Source organism: Schistosoma mansoni, chromosome 1 (genome assembly GCF_000237925.1).
Source record: "Schistosoma mansoni strain Puerto Rico chromosome 1, complete genome".
NCBI classification, from domain to species: domain Eukaryota; kingdom Metazoa; phylum Platyhelminthes; class Trematoda; order Strigeidida; family Schistosomatidae; genus Schistosoma; species Schistosoma mansoni.
The window spans coordinates 60716802-60736267 of NC_031495.1; the positions used below are offsets into that span (position 1 = coordinate 60716802).

A 19466-nucleotide genomic window follows, 5' to 3' on the forward strand; every position below is an offset into this window, starting at 1 on the left:
TAATCTGGTGCTGATGCATGGCCGAGAGCCTTTAGCTATGCGAGTCCATTAAAACTTATGTGATCGGTATCCAATTTTGAAGACTTACATCGCTATTTATTTTGGGGATTTATTTACTGCTACAAGACTGAGGAAATCGTTTGGTATTCTTCGGTATGTTTTTAAGTCCTTTACCTTTTTAGTATGATTGTGCAAAAAACTGATAGTCCACTGTTTTTGTACACATTGGTTCGCTAAGTAAAAAGTTTTTTTATTTCCTCGATAATCATTTGTCCACTCAAATGTTTATTGTTATATTGGACGTGGCACGTCCTTCAATGACCTTGTCTGTATATGCATACATTACGAAATAAGTGGGAAGTTGTTTTGTTCGGTGATGGCTTATGCAATGAAGTCTCTTCAGAATTTCGATGCTTTTGCAAAACCACTCAAAGATTTTCGTATCAAAACACTGTCAGGGGCTTTGGGTATTTTGTCTACATTTTTGGTCTAGCCCATTCCACCGTTTTTAGTTTCAATAATAAGTAGTCTAATCATCGGAATTTTGTTCACATCAGAACTTCTTTCGTTTACGCACACACAGAATAAACAGGAGATTATTGTGGATGTCAATCGTGGAGAAAAGATGTCTATCTACATGGATATAACGCTAAACTTTATCCCGTGCAGATGTAAGTCAAGTTTGTGCGCTTTGGATGCAAACTGTAGTTTTAAGCCTAGATACAATGGACACAACAGGTGCGCAGCAGCTGAATGTTATGCACGAGGTTTATAAGACTAGTGTTTCAGTTGATGGCACTCCTGTATCGGATAGTGTTCGCCATGGTAAGCTCATACTCATCAATATTTCTCCCAGCTGTTAATGATGCTTCGGCTCTCACAACGACGAGAGACCCCAATTATTGTGGCTCCTGTTATGGAGCAGAGTCTCCTTCAAGGAAGTAGGTCATAAAACACTGGGTTCTTTGATCAGTGTATATATTATTTGTAAGTTAAAGATTCCAAAGGAACGATCAGCTCACTTTATCATTCACTATACCTGCACCAGTTATTCGCGTCAGACTAAGTAAGGTCTATTTGACTGCACATAGTATCAGCGAAAAGGAAAGTTCACCTGTCGCTTTGAAGTCTATTTTCCCTGGGAAATATTGATACGCTCATGAATCGTCGTATAAATGTCTTTTCGGTGAGGCTATACTTTATTGGTGTCCTTTGATTCACGTCAGTGTAACCTCGAGAAGATACCTACTTTATGGGGTCACAGGGGTTTCGAATTGGGATTAGAAGTTAGGGTTAAAAATTATAAGGGTTTTTATCGCTAATGGACACCAGCTATAATATCGAAATACTGTTTAACCATATAGGTAAATGGACTTAGCGCTAGAATCCGATGCTTGCTATCGTTAATATCACTGATTCTCCCGTTAATTGTGGCATTGTTGTCCTTTCTAGTTCTGAGAAGCAGTGGTGTGTTTCTAACTAAAGCAAAAGAATTATGCACACTTGTTTTTTCGAAATTTCTTAAACATTTTGCTACACTAAACTCTGAGGACATTGTAATGTCGTCTCTTCATGTTTCTTGAGTTGGTCTAGACTATTTTAAGTTTCTCATCATACAACAAGCTAGATAAAATTGTATTGTTTCGGCATTTACCGTGTATCCTTATGTTGTTCAGTTCGTCATAAATAGTCTGCACATTGTTTCCCCGGTAACAAGCATTCTCCCTAGCGCACGTTATTCAATTCCGTGTCACACGTTTTAGCTACGCAATGGATGCACTTCCGATTTGGATTACTACTAAGGTGAAACGCCTCATAGATCAGATGCTGGGACAAGTGCTGTATGATAAAGATTATTGACAACTTTCAGAATCCCTGTTTTTGTTTTACATATACTATTGGCTACAGGTGGTAAAGTTAGTGATAACAGTGATGAATACATATATATATGGAGGATCAACTAAAATAACTTTTACAACACTAAGTAAAAGTTATGCACCATGTACTTTAGGAATCTGGCAATGTGACAACAGCTTAAAAGATGTACGTAGCAAGGTACATGATAGTGAACGATAATCAATATAGTATACTTTCTGAAGGAAGTTAACAGATCGATTTGAATAGCAGTTTGAAGTCGGCAAGAAGAATTGTACAAGTGGGATGCTATGAAAAGTATGAGTGATCATAAAAATTTCATGAAAGTCCAAGTTAAATATGTATATATGTCGCTTGAAATGAGTCGGACCATTTTCAGGGATACTGAGCTTCTATTGAACGTCTTGGATTATTGGTCTGCACTCAGTAAATGACATTGTTATAATACAGCGGATTTAAAAGTGGATACTCTTCACCCTTCATCATTTTGATGCCCTCTTACTAAGCCATCTACGGATGCTTGATAAATCAATCAGATGTTTAAAATGGAAACGTTAAATAATCGTTCTTTGTGCTAGGGTATCACTTCTAGTTCTCACGATGATTTCTCAGTCCATTCAGTCAGTCATAACGTAGGATCTGCTACGTATGTACATTGGTTCAATTTGCCATACCCCATTAGAACAGAGAGATGAAATTTTCAGGCCAAATCTCACAATAGTAGAGCTAGTAAGAGTATCATTGGTAATAGGATAAATTAGCAAAAGATACGTATGAAGGAATATTTGGATCTAAGTTCCTAATGAAGTTAAAGAGTGAATAGATCTGCGCCATTGTGATCGGTTCTGATCCATGATACTCATCGTCTTCAACCACGCTGATCGTGGTTTTCACATAAACCATAACTGCTAGGTAGTCCAACCGTCAATCATTTCGTTAACCCATATGCAGGTTTCTTATAATCGAATCTGATTCAAGCTGGCATTGCATGTTTTTAGTGTACGGTGTTTGAATTTATATAATGCATGTCTCACCCGGTCACTCAATTTTGTGAAGATTCACACCCTCATCAACCGACCCCCCATCTCTTTATTTGGTACTATATTTGTTACTTTATCATTGGTCACTAAGATATCTTATGACATTCGAGCAATTTTTCGAAGATACCCGTGACCAAAAAGTTATATCCTAGGTATATCCTCCACTTTTATAGACAATTTCTCATGCCCGTATTGCAATACTAAGAGGTCTGCTGCACAGTATCAACGCCTTTTTACCGGCAGACGGTAATTTCCCTTATATCACAAGTGATCTAGGTTGGCAAACGCCAGCTGAGATTTCGCCGGACAGTAATCCAATAAGACTGATGTAACTCGCAAGATAAGTAAAGTTGTCAATGCATCCTATGAGCAGTCTAGGCGATGTAATTGGTCCTGAAACATTTTAGATTTATAAGGAGAGAAACTCCTTCCGAACCTGCTCGTCCAAGAGACTCCATTGGATCAATCCCTTCATCAAAGAGGACTGTGTCAGCATACTGTATGAGACTGTTTTCACATTCCCTGATTTTCATTCGGTCATTAATCGATGTATATACTACCATGACTATATTTTAAGATGCTGTAATACATGTGAGGAAGTTCAAATGGCGTATAACGAAATGCGATGGATATTTGTAAATATATCTGCATTTGAACAGTGCCGAAAGGAAAACTGGAACGAGATTAAACAAAAGATAGGCAATGAAGGATGCAGAATTCATGGGAATTTAACAGTCAATCGAGTTGGTGGGGCGTTTCATATTGCTCCTGGTCATAGTTACACTGAAAACCATGCACACTTTCATAGCTTTCAAAGTCTCGGTCCCGTTCAGGTGAGTTGAAGTTTAATTCGAGGTTATGGCATTCAAAAAAGTTTCATCCACACTGCCTTTCGCTTATTTTATTATCTGTTTTTGTATTCTTAACGTAAGTATTTGATTGAGTAGCTTTCTCCGTACTTGATACGATACCCATCACAATAATATATTTTGAGGAATTTATATATCTTTTCACCTGACTAGCGTATAAGTCTAGAAGCATCATTTATATAAATACTTGAACTACTATGTGGTATTTTATTGAGGATTTTGGCATGTCAGTTGTATTGGTCAGAATTCAAATCATACATAATTATATTTTCTGTGCGTGTTAGATGTAATTTGATTCAATTCTTCTACCTTGCCACACTGATGTCGAGATTTAGACTTAAATTTATAAGAGAAAGGTCAACCGCAGAATTTTTACTAGGCGAGTACAACACAAGCTGCAGATATTGTCTTTAACAACAGGTTCTTTTATGCTCTCGGATTTTTATTTGACAACTGGTCACTTTAATTAACATTTAAAGGAGGTAAATAACCAGACATTTGGTCCAAAACTTCATGTAAACGTACTGATGAATGCAAAGAAGAAATAAGATCTGCAAGTGTTCTCTCCATTTGATGTCAGTAGTCAAAAGGAGTGCATGGAGTAGTAGATTCACAACAGGTGCCTTATTTTATTGATGACGTTGATTTGTTACAAACTGTTGCTGCTTTTCATATATCCATTTGTTAATCGTTTCAGTATGCTTTTATGTATTCAATACTCAATAATGAATTTATTTGGTCGTTAAAATCTGACAATGGTTACTATCGCCTTTATTTGTTTATCTTGATTAACCTACATCCCCCAAAACAGGAAATCTTTTCTCTTAATAACACCGGTTTAAAGGATGTTCTGAAATAACGCTTAATTATGTAATTATGACAAATAAAGTATTTGTAATTTTTCAATGAGTAGAAAAATTAGATTTTCTGACGTTTCGTGACTCAGTGTAAGCCACTTCTTCAGAGAATGAATAACTGAATTTCCTGAATTGGCTATCATTTGAGCGATTTGTTCATATGAATTTTATTTAAATATTTGATGGGTGATTTTTATCTTCAATTTATTATAATCATTCTCTATAATATTTCTTTACAAGGTATTTCCATTATAATTGTAATGTACTAATTATGCCCCAATGTCTTAACCTAGTTCAATGTGTCTCATTCAATCGGGGAGCTTCGTTTCGGTGAATCATATCCTGGTCAAGTTAATCCACTAGATGGAACAAAACTGGCTGTACAAACACGTAAGTATTATCTGTATTTATTTAGAATGTCCTATCTTCGCCTTGATAACTTAAAAATAAACACTCGTTCACTTCCTTGATGACATATATAGCACTCCTAATGTTCAGAGACACCGTCGACTAAGTAGTAGAAATATTAGAGATGAAAATTCCTATGGGAGGTAAATCTTTTGATGAAGTCGCTACATTTTATTTGTCAAAATATCCGACGACATGCGTTGCATATACCTAGCAGTCACCTCCCATGTATCATATCGATTTATTCATGGTAGTGAAACCCTAAGAGTAGGGCTATTTCACGAGTGGTTACAGACTTACAAGGTTCCAAAAGTATTGGAAATCGATAGTGAGTCAGTCAGTCAGCTACAACGCAGGACCAGGCACACATATGCATCGGTCCAAGTTGACATACCTCGTTAGCACAACAAGATGATCACCGAATTCATAGAAATAGTTGATTTAGTGGTGGTAGTATATAAAAGATAGGTTGTATATAAGGATATAGTATAGGAAGGAAGACAGATATGAAGCAATTTTAATCTCAAGGTTTAAGGGAAGATACAGAGTGTATACACCTACGCCATTGTGATCGATTCTGAGCCATGTCACACAGAGTCTCTAACCACTGGTTACGATAGTCACACGGACCCCAACCAAGTAGTCTGCATCTGCCAACATGGCTCAGACTAGAAATTAGTGACTTCAAGCACTGATGCCACTTTTGGTTTGGCCGCCCCTAACTCTCTTCCAACCATCCCCTACACTAGTCAGCATAGCGCGTCTTGGTAATCAGTGTTAAGGTATACGTAACACGTGGCCCAACCACCTCAGTCGATGAAGATCCACAACCTCACCAACTGATTTGCCATCATTTCCTAATACTCTGTGTCTAACCTCACTATTACTTACCCGGTGATCCCAGCAGATGCGAGCAATATTTCTAAGGCATCTGTGGTGAAATACTAGTAACTTACGAGTATCTTCTACTCTTAATGGCCATTGGAAATCGATAATGAGTAGTCAGTTTCCTGGCCATAGTTGGTACATTGAATCAGTAGTCATACTTGTCCATTTCAATGGCTAGAATAAAGTACATCAACTGAAACACTTTCGTTGAGGTTTTTTCAGATCGCACAAGCTGGTTAAAGACTGTTGGGACTAAAAGCAACTAGTTTCAAATCTGAGGATGAAATCATACTGCCAGCCATGTTTGGGGCTTGTCCGCAGTAATCTATTCTCCATGGTTAACCGAAATCTTCAGCTATGCTCCCTTCTTACAGGTGTAAAAATGAGAGAAAAGGTCGCCCCTAAAAACACTACGCCTCTTGGACCATGGATAACCAACATCAAGCTTGAGTTCCGAAAGTAGAGGACAAAAATCTCATCTACCAATCCATTTTACTCTGAGGTCTCAACAGAAAAAACATTTTTCCACAATGTGGAGAACCAAGAAGTACTAACTATCTACACAATTTGTACTCGAATTCCTCTGTTTTATTGAATAATTATTAAATAATGAGAGCCGTAGTCATAAAGAGACTAGTCTTTAAACTGTGTACATTTGTACAAAAATCATGTGGTCATAAGTAATAAGTACTCTATTTGCGTTTTATTCGTTGGGGTGCATAATATAACGCTGAGATTCTTTTGAAGACAACTAATAACCTACCTTGAACTTCGCTTACTACATTGAGTATACTCCTGCCTCCTTAAATATATTGAATGATTTTTTCTGGTTAGCGTTTTTTTAGCGAGTTGATTTTCCTTAAATATATTACCTTGGTTTGCTCAACAATTTCCAGTGAAAAAGGATCATTCAGTCATTCTTTTCATAATCAATCTCTTGAAAAATTTCATTAACACCTAACCCATCCTAGTAGTTACACTTTAATTTTCTAACTATTAAAAAAGAAAACAAACATAACTCAGGAAAGAAAATGTTTCTTCGATGATGACTTCATTTACTAAAGCTGTACAGTTGTACCTATTATTATTAAGTAAATATGGTAGTCTGCTTAAAAATAAAAAGAGATTACATCATCAATTATGTGGAAATTTTAAGTGTTGCCCGAAAATTACACAATGATTTTAAGCGCTGAAAAATTCCCATCATATTAAAATACAATTATATGAACGAAGAATATTACCTGATGAGAAATTATTGGAAATGATTTTAAGGTTAAAAAAAAAGAATTATTAGACTGTAAATAGTTTGTCGTTCAAAAGTATGAGAGATAACTGTCCACTTGAGAGATTTTAAAGAAAAAAAAAGAAAATCCTGGGAGCGCTAATAACAACTGATTACTGAATAAAATTAAACTAGAAGAGGCGTTTTTTCCCTCTAAATTACCTTTATTTCTTTTTTAATACCATGATAGCTTATTCACTGATCAATTGATTTCAATCAGTATCACGGAACAGATAACAAGATTGTTTATAATTTGACAAATAATCATTGAACTCAGTAATTTTTGAATTGGATTTATTCATTATTACCATTACTATCACATAGTTAAAAGATTAACAAAATACATAGTAACCAATGAGAGGATTAGGAAAAACATTTCTGATAACCATTCAAATATTGTTAATAGTTACGCAAGAATAGAAAAACAACAAATGTTACAACTATCTAAGATCAGAAAAAGGAAAACAGATTTGGAAAAAGGTGGAGTAATAATTCTATTCTAACATACGTTTATGTTAATGGCCAATGTGGGGGGGGGAAGAAAGAGGTTGCAAGAATTTCAAATGAGAAAATATAATTTAAGTTCATTGATATGAATTCCGATCGCTTCGGCAATATGAAAACGATCCACACAGACTAGTTTAATTATTAACTCAACTGTTAGTAAAAAGTTTAGATAAAACGTTTATTGTATCCATGCTGGATACCGTAGTTAATAATCGTTCGATTGTACCAACCGGAAACAAAGACTTCACTTCATCCACGTGCTTTTTTATTTCTACTGCTCACATGGAGTTAGTCATATATGAGACACAAGTAAGTAAGTACATCATCCCCTTTTCGAAATTATTTATTTATTTGAACACAAATATTGGTACAAACGGGCACCAGATATATGTGCGCCGCACAAATCTCATTTGATCTGTGTGAGCACTGTGATACTGCCCAGGTGCCCAAACCGAAGCAGGTGGTTTTCTCAGGGGGCCACATTCGGAGCTTTTGACCTAAAGGTCTGATCCACAAGGCAGTGGAGCATCCTAAGGAGATGCAGTCCCATGGTAGCCGGTGACCAACAATAGATTCATACGCCATTCGTTCCTTCAGGATACTGGAGCCCATGTACACCATTGGTTTGGAATCAGGGTTTTCGAACTCCCCTAGGTGGATCCTCCACATCCACCAACCCGGTTAAAGCGCCGGACATTCGCTTTTCATCCTCTCACTTTCGTAAACAACACCCGATCACGAGAAGGCAGTGAGCAGGACTTCCCTGGCAGAGGCTGTATACGCATTGCCGTGTGAGAGCATTTCAAGAGGGAGAGCGGACTCTCCACCCTCGGCCATTAACATAAGCTATAGCAGAGTATGTTAGAATAAACTTTATATCCCACCTGTTTCCAAATCTGTTTTCCCTTTTTTGTTCCTATGTAGTCCTAACATTTGTTTTTCTACTCTTACGTAATTATTAATAATTTTTTAATTAGTTATCAAAAGTGTATTTCGTCTTAATTCCCTCGCTAGTTATTATGTAATCCTTCAACCATGTAACTACTCACTTTAGTTTATTTACAAACAATTACTATTTGTGTTGTTTCCGAATTTTCAGACTCCCAGATGGTTATTTACTACTTAAAACTGGTACCGACTATGTATATCAGCCTTCGTCGAAATGTATGTTGTAACTCATATGTGTGTTACACTTAAAATCATATTGGTGAAATTTCGTAAATCCTGTACACATTGTCCTTTTTTTGTTGGAATTTTTTTAGCTCTTCAACATGAAGTTGTTAAAACGAATCTTTCAAAAAAAATGATTCAACGAATAAAATTGTCTTTTCGACAGTGTCATTTCTTTAAGTTGTGCAATCGTATTTATCAGTAACTTTACTCATAGTATTCTGTTATAATATAGAAGAACAATTACATCGTTGAATAAATTTACCAACATTTATTCAAACCTCATGTCACATTACTGATAAATACTATTGTTTAGTTTAAAAAATGACATTGTAGAAAAGAAAATTCTCCTATTTAGAACGTCTCCATTCTTTTTAATGACTTGATAAGTTTTATTTGTTGTTTTAAAATATTATCAGAAGGGATTTTGTGGAGATTTTAGTAATTTTATAGTTGAATTCATAAGTCAATTGAAGCTAGACTGCCATGGAAAACCTGAAAGCACTGGACGGCCATTTCGTCCTATTATAGAACTCCTTAGCAGTGCGCATCCACGATCCCGCCTCGCGAGATTCGAACCCAGGACCTATCAGTCTTAGGAAGTGAAAGTTGGTACATATTCCCATAACTATCATAAATTTTAAACTGTCTCGTCCAATAGGATATTTAATTGGTTTTTGTTATATCAAAATCTTTACTCATAGAGTGTTCGCTACTATCTACACTGTTCAAACTAGCTGTTAGTAATTTCAAGGATTGGTGCTATGCCTTGGTTTGAACAATTCCAACCAAATCTTACTTTAGCTGACATTGCAAATGAGGATAATTAGTGGCATGTGTAACCCCTGAATCAGTCTCTTCAGTTAATACAGGTTTAGAACCTCATCAACTGGTCTACCACCCTTATCTAAAACTTCGATTTCATTCTCAACAATGCTTATCGGGTGGTTTTAGCGCAAAATTAATATTTCAAGAGAAACGCATGATTGAATAGATGTCATCACACAAGTCTTAACCTGTTAGTAACACGGAATGAGATCCCACTCAGTAGTTTGGAGTCACAAGTAATATATGGCCTGGTACAAAGGTACTACACTTCACATCAACACAGTGGGAGCAAACTAACAGTATACTCACTTTTTGATAGACAGTCGACTATCTCTGACAACATAGGTGATATTTGTTGACAAACGACAAAAGAACTATGACCATCACTACTAAGATTTTATCAGCGACTTAACCTCTAGACCTGACTCAATCATTCGAACTGTTTGCAGGTCCAACCATCTCACTTTATACCTTCCAATTGGATGGCGTTCCATATCAATTCTGGACCATTTTCTTAGCATTTAACTAACTTGAAATTCATCTTCAACTAATTTAAACAATCGAAATACAGAAATTAGTTGCAAATAAAAAAAGTTGGACAATGAAGGGTTAACATGAGTATCGTGAAATAATGTGGTTAGATCATGTTATCGATGTACATATGTACTAACTGGTTATCCATTCTGTGAGAAATTTACTGCCGTATATTTCATTATTATAATGTGAAACTTTCACAAAAATAAAACTATTATTAGTCTACCGATAATACGGGCGGCCTGCTTAAACATCTGGGCTACCTGTTCCTGTCATCTATATATTTCAACAAGTTATCTAATATTGTTTGTTTTAATACATCCTTATGGCTATTAAGCACACAACCTATTCCGGTGCGTTTCTGAAAACTGTACAACCTTTCGCTGTAAAGGTTACAAAAGGCCTAATCAGAGATGTCGTGTTTGCTGGGAACATGCAGCAAAAAGAACATACATTATTCATATGTCGATTGACTGAACTGCTGACATCCAACTGGCGATCACTGAATGTTTATCATCAGGAGCAACGAAAAATAAGAAACGTAAACATGTTGAAATACTTTATGCTGAGAATTCGATTTTGTACCAAATAATATAATATTGAATAAAGCTAATAATAATAATAATACATACATTAGCCTATCGTTAGCACAAGTTACCACAACGTCCAGTGTTCATTTTATATGTATATTTTTCTAAAACAATTAGTTTATGCTTGCTTCGTTAATTCTGATTTTCTCTGTGTGAATATATAGGAAAGCACCGTGATAACTAATCAATACTCTGCTACATGGCATTCCAAAGGTACGCCTCTAACTGGTGATGGTCAAGGATTACCTGGTGTATTTTTCAATTATGAAATAGCCCCTTTACTTGTTAAAATTACCGAAGAGAAAAAGTAAGCACTCTAATAAAATTACGTCGAAAATATTGTAATGTATATAAAAGATATTCACATGATAAATCTGTATCCTTTACTATGATTTAGTTCATACTTGATGAGATGAGTAAAATCAATGCTGATTGATAGATGATGTGCAATGATACAATGTGTCTGAGTGATGGCTGCATACAGAACTGAACTATTAACGTAAACTCTTTAGTTGAACGGATATGAGAAGATAATTAGCTTCTCTGTAGAATAAGTTTTTTTTATTTAATAGCATAACAATTGTTATAAACAGTCGGATAAAACTTATTTTATTAGTCACTCGTTCTCCAATCTTAACTATTAGACTTTCATATCATATACGCATTTTACTCAACCTCACATTTCTTAAGTGTAGTTCGTTATCCGCTATTATTGTTGTTGTTAATACAAATAACCACCGTCTTGCAATGACAAACTTGAATATTTCCCAACTAACTTTGTCATTACATTAGTTAACGTAAATCTCTTTATCGTATACTGGTTGGCTTTTAAACCTCACTTACTTGTGCCTGTTACCCCTCTTGGAGGAGCATAGGCCGCTTACCAGCATTCTCTATCGAACTCTGTCCCGGGAAATCCTCTCCAGTTACTACTCATTCTTTTCATGTCTGATTCCAATTCTCGGCACGGTGTGTCCTTTGGTTTTCGGCTTTTCGTTTTACCTTCAGCATTCAAAGTTAGCGCTTCCTTCTCGATGCAGTTTGGTGATTTCTTCAATGTATGTCCTATCCACATCCACTGTATTTTCCTAATTTCCTCTTCAACCCGAAGCTGGTTTGTTCTCTTCTACGGCAAACTGTTGCTGATGGTATCCGATTAACGGACATAGAGTATTTTGTGTAGACAATTGTTTATGCATACTTGTACCATTTTGATGATGATTATGGAAGTTCTGTAAGTTTCAGCTCTGTACAGCAGAACTGTCTTGACGTTCGTATTGAAGATTCTGACTTTGATGTTGACTGACAGACAGTTGTTTTGAGTTCCATATGTTCTTCAAATGTAGGAATACGTCCCTTGCTTTACCAATCATTGCCTTTAGATCTGTATCAAATCCGCCTTGTTCATCGATGATGATGCCCAATTTTAAATCTGTTTACTTTTTTTTCCAGGTCATTTATACATTTCTTGACAAATACATGTGCAATCATTGGAGGAGTATTTACAGGTGAGAATATTCTAGGCCTATTTTCGCTGTTAGCGTTCCTTTTTTACATTATGGTTTACAACAATTTCGTCAAAAATTTGCTTAGAATGTTTACCATTAGAAATAATATTGGTACATTGTTTGTTGAACGCTATACTTGGTAGATTCGGCAAATATTTTTAATAAGGTATTTTTGAAATCATTTTCAGTCTGAATTTATGTCAGTTAAAGAAGTATTGTGAACTAAAATAAAAAAAGTAATAGACAAAACTATTCAATTTTTGCTTAAGACTTGATATCAGATGGCTAGATAACATTGTATAGGTTGGAAATGATGACTGAATACATGTGATAATAAAGTTTATCAATGATGTCATAGACGTTCACTTCCTCTCTGTCTATATTTTTATATGTATTGTCAATCAGTTAGTTGTAATCAACATGGAGCTTCACCTACATATGCGTTATTCTAGGTTACCATATCGCATTAGCACGAGGCGATGGAATTAACATAAATAAAAATGTGGTAAGAATATTTGTTGTAGCGATGATGATGAGAAAAATGAAAGAATTAAAATACAGTGAGAAAATGGAATGAAAAGATTACATTTTTAGACATCGTTCTACATACATGATTTACCTGGGTTTATTTGCAGGTTTAAAACTTACTCAATAACCTAGTTTAATCACTCATTCGAGTTAAAAATGTGAAACATTGGATCTCGACTCAGTGCTCACCGTGAGACCTAAAGTCTTGAGTTTGACTCACAGTGTGGTCTTGAATGCACACTGCTAAAGCGTCCCATACTAGGATGAAACAGTTGTCGGTTATATTGCCACATTGTTATACCATGTTAGATTACAATTATTTTCTTATATACTTGATCTAATCTTTAGACAGAAGTTATAGACTGTAAATCAACAGCCACGTATATATACTTTTATTAATTATTGGAAACATTTCTCATGTAAGAATTAATCGCATTACTAAGTTAACCGAATCTTGTTAGAAGAAAGGGTAGTTTAACCTTCGACCCACGAGTGTTAGTTTACACGTTACATGTTCAATAGAATCTAAGTATACCATCAATTATCACGTGCGAAATATATTTTAAACTTCATTTGTTTATAACAAACAAAGTTTGTTACTGGTCTGCCAAATAAACAATCATGTAGTTGTAAACATTTGTAACTACTAATTACACGGCCTTTTCTTGATGACTTCGGTTTATCCAATCTTCACGATGTAATATGATTACGTAGATGACTGAACGAACTTCTGATCATTTTTTTTGTAATCATTTCATCTAATCAGTAGTTTGGTTTTTTTTCCAATTGATTTTAGTGGCAAGTTTTCTGGATGCATTCATTTATCAGTCTACATGTATACTACGTAACCGTCATCATAGAAACTAACATTATTAAATGTACAACTTTTTGTAATTTATTTGTTCTCTACTTCCTTATATTTATTCGTTTTTCGTTCTATTTTCTAACATATATTCTAATTTGCGCTTAATAAACTGGTTTGGTGTAAACACTGAGCAATCCCTCATGTCTTTCGATTCCCACTATTTGTTGCTTGTTTTTTCTTTATTTGTATACATCGGTATCAATATTAATGGATGTGAATTTTTTTTTGAAAATCCATTTACTATGAACCTGGCATTCTTTTTTGTGATAAATGGTTTCGTTGTCAAATGTACAAATAGAGTTATAGCAACCAATACATAATAAATGTTCATGTATTACTGCTTCCCTCAGGTGACATCATCATTCTGTAGCTTAATAGTAGATACCGTAAATATGATAACTGATATAAATAAATGATTAAATTGTTTTTACCTATTATAAGTAGACGGTAAACAACTGTCTCTCTTTACGCTCTAACCTCAACCAAAGTCACAATATTACTGGGGAGTCTTCCGCTTGCTTATATATATATAATTATGTTAGCTAATAAAGCGTAACCAATAAGGTCATCCGTACGTTATGTCTTACTTATATCTAGTCTATTTTAGAAAAGGGAAATCATACCATTTACTGATCTGAAGCTAAAAGCTAGCATAAATTGGAGGACAATAAAGGTGGATGATTTAGGGCCGCTTTCCTAGTATCACCGAGTAACGATTTACAGCTAATGGAAAGGGTAGGGACTCATTTTTTACTTGCCACCTACGTACTCTGAATAATTCCTAATACCATGATTGAAATGCGTCCTGGCCAAGGATTTATCTAAATATAGCAGGCAATGTAAGATTACAAAGAATTCACCTACGATAATTCATAGTTCTGAGTGTATTTTTTTGTATCGTCAATACAATGACTGAAGTAAGTATCGATAATAAAGGGATTGTGACGAGGATATTTTATATCCTAGCTTTCTGTATTAATGTATTTCCACCAAATATTTTGGACTCCATAAGAGTCGAACGGTTGATGTTGTAAAATTACTTGCCTCGATTTTTCGAAAATGAGTCTTCGTACGTTGTGGTAGACTTTCTATCGATGATAGAATCATTCACACTCAACTACTGAATAAGTACCACAAAGTGAGTAAGTTAATGATGTACGCTCCTATTAGTTCGATCGATTTTATTAGGAAAGTAAGGTGTGGAAAGATAACAGGTTCTAACTAATCGTTGAAAAATATTTTCATGGGCACTAGTGAAGAATTACTAGTTAAATTGACTTTGGTTGAAGTATAGTTCCGTGCAACTTATTTCCGAAGTTGTAGTTCATAAGATGTACTACCTGTCGAGGTTGTTATATTGCTAGGTTTACGTAAAACATCCCAACCACTTCAATCGAAAAATGTTTATTGTCATGAATGAAATCATCTGGCTAACAAGCTCTACCTGCTTAGGAACTTTATTTCTCAACGCGTTTTACCTCAAAACGCAATCTCTGTACACGGAACTTTTATGATGTAAACAAAGCAAAATGCAACTTGGATCCAAATTCTAAGTAAAAAATATATCTGCATGCAAAGTAACGTGACTAGATCTCTTAATGAGATTAAGGTCAGTGAAAAGCAGTGAGCTCATAAATCAATTTATTGAGTATCTAGATCATCGATTAAATCAGCGAATGTAAGATGCGGATCCCAACTAAGAAATATGCAGGGACAGTATATCTACTGATCTAATCTCTTTTAATTATTCTATGCACGTATCAATAATAGAGTAAATAAAACTTAGAATAATCTAATCAATCGTACGGATATCTCACAGGTGACAATATAATGTTTAGTATATAAAGTTGGTGTCCGTCCAATAACTATGGTCAGTAGCTGGAAACCTTGATTACCATGGTTTATGGTTGGTTGCATATAAACACGCTCTATATCTTCCTCTAGATTTTGAGTTCTAATATTCTTCCACAGATATTCTCCAATATATATTCCTTCTAACCATTATCGATACTATGGATGTTTCGACTCTCTTTATCTTGTTAATTCCCTCTCATTGTGCTGATTCGAAACGGTAATATGGGCTGATGCGCAACTATATCAGGTTCTAGGTTGATTGAGGTTGAATTTCAGTAGATACAGAAAAGCCGTTAAACTAGAACGTGGTTCAAATTTTTCGATGACTGGTAAATGTTGAAAGGAAGCAAGTAGGATTTCGAAGGAACTGAAAGATGTTTAGTCAGTTTTCTATGTATTGACAAGTCAGCTACCAAACCTAATCTGATCAAACAAAGCTAGGTGCTTAAAATAAGTACAGTCAAGTTCAGCGTTTCAGATAACTGTGTGGCGATCTCACTGAGATAGATTTACTGTAAGGGCCTTAATCATGTACTTTTTTGATACAATAATGATGGCAAATATGACAAGAAAAACAATCACTATAATTTTTTTTTGAACAAAACATGAGCATTAAATAACTAAAGCAAATGAACTAAAGCACTGCTGAGGAGTCCCATAATAGGACGAAACGGCCGTCCAGTGCTTCCAGGTTTTCGATGGTGGTCTAGCTTCAATTGACTCATGATTTCAACTTGAAAGATACTGAAATCTCCACAAATCCCCTTCTGACTATGGCTATTTATTAACTAATGTTTCTATATTTTAGACAGATAATTCACGAATTCGAAATTGTCGTTGATTCAGTTGAACTTTGACGACAGACAGACTTATGTGATCAAAATTAGAATACTCCCTTTTAAATGTAACAAATCTATGAAAATGAAAACCAAGTACAAAACAGTACAAAGATTTACTTAAAATAAATAGAATTATTTTCTTCAAATCTAAAAACCATTTGTGAAAAAGTACAATACTCTATGTAAACATGAACTAATCTTGTTGAAATGAAATCAGTAGACAACATAGTTAAAAAGGAAAAAAAAATAACTGCATAGTAAAATTGAATACAATCAAGTCTACTGTTTCATTAAATTTTATATTCTCTTGACTAAAACAGGAACAGGAGATGGACAATTAAAATAAGCATCACTCATAAATGAGATCTCATTTTTTTTTAAAAAAAATGATACCACGAGTCAAAACTGCATAAACTTAAAAGGTAGGTGTAGTGATCTTCCGTATTAAAAAAAATATGTTTTGCATTTTTTTTCAAAATAAAAGTATGCTAGGCAACAATAATGAGTGAACAACTGGGGAAAAAAACACTGAATGGTTTTAATGTTGCGTTTTTGCTTTTATCTTTAAATTGTTTCTCATTGTACAAAATATATTAAAAGCTGTTTAATATTTACGGCATAATTGACTTAAATGTGCTAAGGGCTTCTAAAAGGATAGAACGTCTTTGTTCTGGCCGCAATATAGGTAAACTAGTTGCAATTTGTGATAGTTTATCTAAAATATCTTTTTCTACATCATTTTCTGTCGTGTCACTCATCATTGTTGTTTCTGGTTGATTTTCTTTATTATCACCAACAGTATCGTCCTTTAATTCACTGTTCTTATTCATGATTTCTTCATTATTATTGATATCAGGTGGTAATGTCAAAGGTGTAATATTCCGTTCATCAATGGCTTCATTAGGACCAAGGAGACTAGTAGTTACTACATTTTTATCATTCGTGCTATTATTATCTGTTAAAATGGCAATCGTTTGGGAGCTTGAACTATTATCCTACATTTTGTAAAGCGAGTAAGGAAAAAAAACAAATTGGTGAAAAAGGATGTGAAAACCTTTAAAGAAAACATGTATTTAAAGTATTCAAATATGGCAAGGAAATAAATATTTTGCAACTAATAGTTATGTAATGTATCACACTAAGAAGAACAACATAATAATGAAAGTAGACATAATAAGGTATTATTGACAACAAATTTATGAGTTACAACGCATATCTTATTGGATAATAAAGGTGGATGATTTAAAGCCGCTTTCTTAATATCACTGAGTAACGATTTACAGCTAATGAAAAGAGTAGAACATACAAAAAAGTTTTCTAACTTATAATGACAAACTACATTAGCACACCAATGCGTTTAAATCATGGTCTTTTTAACATGGTAGGATTATTATACTATAGATTATTAATCTACTCGTATAATTACTCATTGTTTCTTGGCCACTTTTGAAAAGTATGTGATCATGACATTTTCAGTTAAGTTAGATAAATTAAAAAAAACGTTACATATTTACACCGTTGTTCAACTTTAATATTGTTAGAATTAAAATGAAATTAACTAGATGTACGTTCGAAATGTTTACAATTCTTTTCTTGGAACTCGAAGGAAATGACACATTCATGCAACAAAAAATCAAATACTCAAACCTATTGCGACAATTTACGATATTAAAGATTCCCATTGTGAAAATTAGAACAACATATGTAAGCGAACAATTGTTTTCAATTAGATCGTCATCAGGCTTTACTCTAATATACATGAATATTTATATGAAAATGTTAGACCAATCAAGGCTATTTGAGTCAATAATAATCACAATGAAATAGAATACGTTACCAAGCATAATAATAGTTAAAAGTACAAGTTGATAGTGGGAAGACAGGTGTACTGATAGTAGTAAGAATAGTAAATTACGATAACAAAAGTCTTATCAATAATTAAACATTGAGAATTAAGAGGTCAAATGTGGGTAAATAGACTGGAATAGTAATCACAAAACATTAAAATCGTTACGTAATAAGAAGTATGTAAGTAAATAGATAGTGAAGAATACAAACGGAAAGAGGTAGAAAATTACAAAAAAAAAATTGATAACCAAAATAAATTTTTTACAAATAATAATAATGTCATTTATTAAGTTATGTCCGGCCATGGAAGGGATAGGGGGGTTACGAATTTCTTCTGTACACATAAATTGGGATGGAATGTACGAATTCCTATGGCTTCTGCTATATGAAGTAGACGGGAGCGAACTCCGTTGGGAAACGATGGAGGTATACGATAGATCACTTGAAATGATTTCAATTTATCGACAATATGACCACTATCAATTAGATGTGCCAAGATAGAACTGCGTATTGTTTTTATTTGGCCCTTTCCAAACCATGCTGGTAGATGTTCACTCATTCGTTGGTTAAGTTGCCTAGTAGTACGCCCGATGTAGCTATCTCCACAGGAGCAGCTGAACTTATAAATGCACATGGAGGAGGCCAACTCAGGTAACTTATCCTTCGTTTGAGTAGACATGACTGGTCGACTCGAGAAAGTCAATGCAAGATAGGCTGCGTAGAAAGTTCTACTAATTACTTTTGTTAACCTATCTTTCAGAGTTTCACTAGCTACATCCCCGTTGAATGGTAATTTCATGTATAGAGGCTTCTTACGAACAGTTAAAATCTCCGATTTCTTCCTTGTATCATACATGTACTTTTTGATGAACGCCGCAGGGTAGCCGATCTCAGTCAGTGAGTTATAGATAAATTCCAGTTCCTGACTTAAAGTATCAACAGAACAGATCTTATTTGCTCTACTAGTGAGGCATCTAACCAAGTTTCTCTTATATTGGATAGGTGTAAAGCTATAGAAGTGAGTGTATTGGCAGGCAGAGGGTCTTTTTCTATACACGCTTCTACTTAACGAGCCATCACTTCGCCTGCTTAGTGTAACGTCAAGGAAATTCAGCTTCATGTCACACTCGCCATGGGCTCACCTCTAGGCCCGATTCTACACTGTTGAACTGTTCT

General features: G+C 34.7%; 2 protein-coding genes across 2 annotated transcripts in view; one reads left to right on the top strand and one right to left on the bottom strand.

Annotated features, from left to right (window-relative positions):
- Positions 1 to 376: 376 nt before the first annotated feature.
- Positions 377 to 11159, top strand: Smp_040360 (serologically defined breast cancer antigen ny-br-84-related; the record flags this gene model as incomplete). Its single annotated transcript, XM_018795079.1, has 8 exons — positions 377 to 467; positions 513 to 671; positions 709 to 825; positions 857 to 941; positions 3493 to 3748; positions 4935 to 5031; positions 8826 to 8890; positions 11013 to 11159. The coding sequence occupies 8 exons, from the start codon at positions 377 to 379 to the stop codon at positions 11157 to 11159; spliced, it is 1017 nt and encodes a 338-aa protein (XP_018649427.1).
- Positions 11160 to 17053: 5894 nt separating this feature from the next.
- The window catches only part of Smp_144160 (hypothetical protein), a gene marked incomplete at its 3' end in the record, with an annotated part of 49505 nt that continues 47092 nt past the window's right edge, over positions 17054 to 19466 (bottom strand). Inside the window, exon 25 of the mRNA XM_018795080.1 lies at positions 17054 to 17437. Within this exon, the coding sequence (XP_018649428.1) occupies positions 17054 to 17437 (384 nt within the window). The remainder of the gene's footprint in view (positions 17438 to 19466) is intronic.